This window comes from Melanaphis sacchari, unplaced genomic scaffold, assembly GCF_002803265.2.
Source record: "Melanaphis sacchari strain LSU unplaced genomic scaffold, SCAv2.0 Contig42_pilon_pilon, whole genome shotgun sequence".
Lineage (NCBI taxonomy): Eukaryota > Metazoa > Arthropoda > Insecta > Hemiptera > Aphididae > Melanaphis > Melanaphis sacchari.
The window spans coordinates 161,908-169,544 of NW_020271275.1; the positions used below are offsets into that span (position 1 = coordinate 161,908).

General features: G+C 31.8%; 1 protein-coding gene across 2 annotated transcripts; it reads left to right on the forward strand.

Annotated features, from left to right (window-relative positions):
* The first annotated feature begins 63 nt into the window (after nt 1–63).
* On the forward strand, nt 64–6,892 carry LOC112597561 (E3 ubiquitin-protein ligase ZNF598). 2 transcript variants are annotated; one of them, XM_025343662.1, is made up of 8 exons: nt 64–309; nt 423–628; nt 1,060–1,308; nt 2,451–2,662; nt 2,754–2,866; nt 2,952–3,126; nt 3,337–4,987; nt 6,588–6,892. In XM_025343662.1, the coding sequence occupies exons 2-8, from the start codon at nt 428–430 to the stop codon at nt 6,720–6,722; spliced, it is 2,736 nt and encodes a 911-aa protein (XP_025199447.1). In that variant the 5' UTR covers nt 64–309; nt 423–427; the 3' UTR covers nt 6,723–6,892. The 2 variants fall into 2 exon arrangements, with proteins under 2 accessions (XP_025199447.1, XP_025199448.1); XM_025343663.1 differs by having other exon boundaries at nt 426–628.
* The last annotated feature ends 745 nt before the right edge of the window (nt 6,893–7,637 follow it).

Below are 7,637 nucleotides of genomic sequence, written 5' to 3' on the forward strand. Positions count from 1 at the left end.
CCGCCACATGTGATCGTGTGATTATTATTATTATTATTATATTTTTTTTTTGCATATATTTTTCTAATTTTGAAAATATCAATTTTAGATTTAACACTATCAATTTTTTTTTTAAATCTTTTCATTTTTCTCACTTTGTTATTGTCGCAAAGTCGCCATCAAACGATAATATTATTCTCGATAGTATACTTTCACTAAATACATACATCATATCGTATATATAATTAGTACACGTTTTTGTATTCGTGCATGCGCAACATATATTTCCTTGATACATAATTTTATTTTTCGCGTTCAGTGCCAAACATAGTAAGTTGAGACTTAACAGTTATCATCGTAATCTCCTAAACTACAAATTTTAATGTTGAGACAACTCCCTCGTATTAATATTACTATATTCATTTTTTTTTTTTTTTGATTAGTAGAAATGGACCGAAGATCATCAACTTACAAATCGCGTCCAGCGTCGTCCAAACCATCAGGTCCTGGTTGCGTTATATGTTTTAAAATGCAATCAATTTATTCAATTGGTACGTGCGATCATCCTGTATGTTATGAGTGTTCGACTACCATGCGAGTGCTCTGCGATCAAAAGGAGTGTCCAATATGCAGACGAATGCTGACCAAGGTTTTTAATATATCTTATTCTTAATGCTTATATATATGGTATTGTTCAACTACTCCAATAATTCAATAACTATTATTATATGTAGATACTTACTATTTACCATTATGAGTTTAGACTTAGATGAGCCTTATCAGTTGTAATATTATATAAACATTTTTTTTAATACAACTAAGATGAATAGTAGATATATTCTGAGATTTCTAACATTTTCTACAACTTTTTACATTTTCAATCCAGCTTGAAATCTTTATTAATGTAGTTGAAATAACTAATTAATAAAACATTTCTATACTTCTATACATTTAATTAGTAGTTTAAAAAATATGAAAAACTTTGAATATATCTCCGTAAATCATTGTGATTTCATACAAAGTTGATTTAAATTGTATCTAAGTATAATAAATTTAACTTTTAAGTTTTTTTTTTTATAGGTAATTTTTACCAAAGATGAGTTGGATTTGTTTAAAAATTTGGATGATCGTTCATATCCTCGATATAACAAAAAATATGGCATTGCATTTGGTGATCTTTCTGTGGAAAATTCATTTGACCAATTATTGCGTTGCTACTGTAAAAAATGTTACGATCACCCAGAGTTCCAGTCGTTTGAACAATTAGCAACACACATGGAACGAAACCATCGTCTTTATGCTTGTCGCCTCTGTGTGAACAATTTAAAGGTGATTTAAACTAAAAAGTCAATTTATTTAGTTAATTTTTTTATATCTATTCAATTTAATATACCTATATTGTATTATGAGCGATTCTATTAATCTGTTGATTTTACAATAATGTCTGTTTTTGTTCTATCTGTCATCATCTTTTTGAGCAGTTAAAATTATCAAGGTGGTTTTAATTACAAATCTATTCTATTCTTAGTTATAACTTAAAAATTGATAACTGTAGAAACTTAAAATTTACATAGAATACTTAAAAAAAATTTATTTTTGATAAGAAAAAGCTTGAAAATACAATTAATTCAAGATTCCACAGTTATTTTTTTGTATACCAATTAAAAAGTATCAAATTATGCTAATTATTATTTAGTGTAAAATTTATATAACTTATAATGTTTGAAATTTAAAATTGAATACAAACTTCTAATTAACTAACCATTTAAGTTTTTGTTTCAAGAATTATGGAAAACCTGTTGAACGTAATTTCACTAATACGTTATAAGAAAATTTCAAGTTTAAAATTTTAACGAAATTATGTGGTCATGTCTAAAACAGGATTATGTTATTTTATTTCTTAATTCAATAAATAATATTTAGAAATTTGAAACATTATTAAGTTGTATAAATTATCGTTTATTATCATCATCATCATCATATGGCTTCATAACTCTGTAAGAATTTTCGCCGCCTCTCTCAATTCTTTACAACTTCTGTGATCCTGGACCAACTCTTCCCAACTTGTAATCCCCAACCTTTCTAGGTCTTGTTTTATCATTGTTTATTATACTCAATGAAAATTATAAAATATTTAGAGTCAGTTTTATCCTGTATCAGACATTTACAATTTTCTAATTTTTGTTGACCATATTTTATTTATAGGTTATAAAATAAATGACTTAATACTAAAATAAATATACCTTAAAGTAAACTTAACAAATACTAAATCGGTCGACCTCATCTAAAACCGTTTTTTGTATGCAATTTTTTATCATTGATTTCAAGTTTAACACATTCATTACATTTGATGAGGTACACTCGACTCCAACTGTATAAACAGCACAGCGGATACCAATTTTCCGTTTTTTTCATAACATATGAATACTAACGAATTAAGTTGTAATTATGTATTTACTTTAATCGTTTAGATATTCCCAAGCCAGAGACGTTGGTATAACTACGATGAGTTAACTAGACATGAAGAATGCGGCGACCCTGATAATACATCTCACCGGGGTCATCCTAAATGTCAATTTTGTAATGTCCGTTACTTAGACAAGGATGAGCTTTATAAACATCTAAGGAAGGAGCATTTCTATTGTCATTTTTGTGATGCCGATGGTATTCAAGATTACTACATGTGTGTATTATTTTTTTATGTAAATGAATTATATCGACTATTACACATATTATTACGGGTTTCCTTACCGATATGTTTCTATATTTTTCAGGTCATATGACTGGCTAAGAAAGCATTATTACGAGAATCACTACCTCTGCGAAGAAGGAAATTGTATTAATGAACAATTTACGTCAGTTTTTCGTACATCGATCGACTTACAAGGTATATTTTATTATACGTTTGGTCGATTGAAAATTATTGAATATTATTAACATATTTCATACTTTCGTTTATTTTTGCATAATAGCTCATAAAGCGCAAACACACAGCAGGGACTTGGGGAAACAAGGATATAAAGAAGCCCGTACTTTAAAACTTGAATTTAACTTAAGACCGCGACACAATCCAACAGTTGAAGCTAGCAGGCCTAACCAGTACCAACCGCCACGCCAACCACCTCGTCAGCCTACATCTGATAATTCGTGAGTATTATAATATTTACAAAGTAATCAATATTTAACCATATATAGTCTACACTCAAATTTTCCAAGTATTTAATTCAGTTAAATTAAATTAAAAACGGTCTAGAAATATGAATATACTCAATTAAATAACTCCGCTTTTTCAAATAAATATAATGATACTGATTTTGCGACACCTGTTTAACATTAACCATCATAATTTATGTACAGTCTTAATAACAACAATCATTCCGACGGTCACATGTTGCCTACAACATCATCAGATCGTGCTATCAATGTACGCAATACTGCAGACTTCCCATCGCTAAACGGTCAGCACACGACGGTGTTGCCATGTGCCCGCACCAGGAAACAAAATCAATCGGTTAATACACGAGACTTGCATTCGTTCCCGGCTCTAGGACAGGACCCCCAGCCGTCAGTGGCAACCAAGGTCCAGAAACCGGCGATGAATAACATTCGAATGGCCGCAGTGTTAAAAAAACCAGCAGAACCTCCTAAACCGGATCGAAACAAAGACACTAAGGCTCTTTCAGGCCCACGATTGCCTAACCAAGCCAAAGATTTTCCATCGCTGGACGGCAACCATAATCATCAGCCACAGCAGCAGCAAAACTTGCAACACCCCAAGTTGACCGCCAATAAAGAGATAGTGGCAGCCAGTAGTTCGAGCGGTGGAAGTTGGGTGTCTAAAGCCAAAACGGGTAACGAGAGTGACAAGAAAAAGGTGAAAAAAGAACCACCAGCCATCAAGAAAAAAATAGCTGAGGCGCCAAAGGTGCCAGGCCCGTCGGACTTTCCGAATTTGAACAAAAAATATGAACCGTCCAAAAGCAACCTGGCCAAATTAGGTGGCAACAAGAAAAAAACAGATAATTCAAAAAAAAACTCGCCTACAGAAAACAATGTCAACGGGAGCAGTATTGTACAAAACGGGAAGAAAACCCCTTCGACTGTGGATAGCAACGGTAGTAATAAGGAAAATTTCAATAAACCCAATACCAAAAACGTTGACGCAGTGCAGATGTGTAACGGTGGTGCGGCCGGCGACGTGTCGTCCAAGACTGCAATCGCGACAACTTCAACGAATAATAAGGCGGTCGCTGTTAAGACTGAAGTGATAAAATCCGTCGCTACAGTCCCGACTGAACAGCCGAAGAGAGAGTCGTCTAAAAAGAAAGAGTCTACTACGGTCAGCCGAACGTCAGCGCAACCTGACGAAGAATCCGTTTCGGATACCAACAACCCAAAGGACAAGAAAAAGAGAAAAAAGAACGAAAACCGAGGAGAACAACAACAATCTACTCCTTCAGCTGGACACCAACAGCGAGAAAATCACCAACAGAAAGAAAATCACCAACAGCGAGAAATTCACCAACAGCGAGAAAATCACAATCAGCAACAGTTGCAAAACAATCACATCAAAACACCGAAAATACCGCCAGGATTCGAGAACGCGTACCAACAACAGCAGCAACCGGTCAGAGCACCCCCCGGGCTGTCTGGTAACCGCGGACCATCTCCTGCAGCACAGAACCATCACAGAATCAAAGCACCGCCCGGTCTGTCGTTGTCCGACAGCGGCGGCGGTGGTGGTAAACCGTTCGAGTATGTGCATCCAGCCGAATCATCAGTCCGAAACAAAGTGCTTATCAACAACCTGATGGCCGCGCTAATACCTGCTCGCGACGAACGCTTTGACACGTTTGAAAAGTTCAAAGAGATGTCCACGTTGTTTCGCAAACAAGTCATTACCGCGTTTGACTTTTACTCGTACTGCGTCGAAGCACTTGCCCCCCACAGCTTTGAGTCCGTCTTCCAGGAACTTGTGTTGCTGTTGCCCGACATCCAAAAGCAGCGGGTACGTACTTCCACGTAATATTAATTGTAATGCTCGAGCCTTAAATTTTTTTTAATTCCATCCATATGTCTATCACCTGCACTGTCCACACTTTTGTCTAGCTTTTTATGTTTTCTGTCATAGACCCTTTGCATATTGATTTTAAAATGATTATTACGTGTATTTTGACACGGATTTATTTTTTGGCTGGATCCAACTTTTTTTTTTCGTTATCTCGGTGGATTTTTGGGTTTGGTGCTTACTTTAACGTTACAGAACCCAAGTTGCTTGTGTTGACCTGACCTATGCGTAATATGATTACATTATCCGACCGATTTCGCATTACAGTATACCTAGTTGGCCCCTATCAACAAATTAATCATATAATTACGTCATCGTAATATAATAGCTACCTTGTTTAAACATATTTTTTTATTCGTTATCATAATGGATTTATCGTAAAGCTGCTCCGTTCCCTAGCAACCAATACATAATGCATTTAATCATGTCCATCCGTCATTGTTAGGTAATGCAACATTATTCAATGTTTTTCTATGCGGCGGAAATAATATCATTAGACTCCCTACATCTGATACCCGACTTTTGCTTGTAATTTTCACCAACACCTTTTATTACACAAATTACTTATAAATGTTTTAAGTTAGAATTTTAACAAACTTGATTATTATATAATTTTGATACGTGAAATCATCAAACGGTTTTAGTTTTTTTATGTAGATCAAAGATTTAATGAATCGTAGTGAAACATTCCACTACTAATTACATTATAATTTTCTATACTCAAATTTTCAAAATATTTAAACTAATTTTAAGCTGTTTATAAGTAATAAAAGTTTTCTAATTTATACCCTTAATTTATTTTTTAAAAACTTGTTGATAATTTAGTTAACTCTGTTAAACTTCTGTAAAACTTATTAAGATTCAAGTAAAACACTTTAACATTTATTACAAGATCCTGCTTATGTTGTTCTTTTACATCTTAAAAATATAAAAGCGTGATTTTATGTAACGTTTTAAGTTAAAATTTTAAGTAAATCATAAACATTTATAAATTATTTTGTAGTTAAAAATGTATAAAATATTCAATTTTTGTACCTAATGCTTGTACATTTAATAAAAAACTCCCCATGGTCTTATAGTATTTTCTTACTGTAACCCAATAATCTATAATAGATTTTCTTTGTAGACTTTGATGTTAAAATTTTCACAAAATCGGATATCTAAAATAAAAACGACGATATAGGAAACAAATATACTACACTTAGATATTTTCAAAGATAAACTATTTAAGCTATTGATTATTTATGTGCAATATTACTAATGTTAAATTTAATTACTATAATGTAACAAAAATATATAAGATAAAATTAATTTAATAATGTAAGATAGCCGTCTCCTATCAGAGTAGTCGTCTTCGTATGCAGTGATTTATTATTGTACCTATTGAAATTTAACATAAGTATGACAGTAAATTACTTAATTAGGTACGAAATGCATCAGACTCCGACTGTATAGTAGAGCATCCCAATTTTTTTCTTCGATTATGTATTATAAATATTAGTATTAATTTAATCAGTTTCTTTATTTTATAATTTTTAAGGAATTACTGTTCATTTATAACCAGAACAGTAGACACGAGATGAACGTAGAAGTGTGCAAGCACTGTCGTCAAGTGTTGAGTGCCAGTGACTTGGAATCCCATATGTCCGTTCACGGTACGACAGCGCGCAGTTGAAATGAAATCTATCCGCCTGTGTCTATATAGCATAAATCGAATCTACAACGTCGATTATGCCTCCCAAATGTAATTATTAAATCATCATCATTATATTTTAATTTTTATGTTAACTTTCAAAATTGTGATCGCGCTCTGGTGTGAAAAATATCAAAAATATTACTACCTTTATACATAATTATCTTTTTTTTTTTTTTTGTTCTTTTTTGTAATTATTTATTATTATTATTTAATTACTTATGTAATCAATATTAATTTCTAAAGAGAGCTAAGTTTAATGGTAAACACTTTTGAAAACATTATTAACAATAATAATGTTTCCAAAGCTCAATGTGCTTGTTAAGTTTAAATTCGTATATATTATTTACCTATTATTATTATATAGTTATTTGTCGACTGTTCAAATATTTACAATAAGAAAATAATATTTAAAAAAAAAAAATAGCATCATCCGCCGTTTAAAAATTGACGATTAAAGTAAAATATATTATCATGCTACGATGTATACATATATCTAATATTTTATGTATGACAAAACTATACAATTGTAAAATAACAGTAATAATAATACTAATAACAATATTGTGTTTATGGGCGGGTCGTGGTGTTTTACTCGATAGCTCGGGCCGTATACTTGTATCATGTATGTCGTACCTATGTGTATTATTTTTTATCATGTAAAATATTAATCTTTTTAATACGGTATATATAATACACACCACATATTATTTTATAAGTTTATTATTATATTATTATGTACATCCGATTACTTTCTGTGGGTACAGATATTATGTGAAATATTATTTTTAATTTTAGTGTATGGAAAACACATTGCATATTATTATATTATGTACCTATATGTTTTCGGTCGATCAGACAATAACATTATATATTAGGCTGTAATAAAAAAAAAAA

What these genes read in the sequence shown, in the direction of transcription:
- LOC112597561 (XM_025343662.1), top strand. Translation starts at nt 428, where the DNA reads ATGGACCGAAGATCATCAACTTACAAATCGCGTCCAGCGTCGTCCAAA. An exon ending in GGTATTCAAGATTACTACAT is followed by an intron (nt 2,663 to 2,753) that starts GTGTGTATTATT and finishes TATATTTTTCAG; the next exon opens with GTCATATGACTGGCTAAGAA. An exon ending in CAGCCTACATCTGATAATTC is followed by an intron (nt 3,127 to 3,336) that starts GTGAGTATTATA and finishes ATTTATGTACAG; the next exon opens with TCTTAATAACAACAATCATT.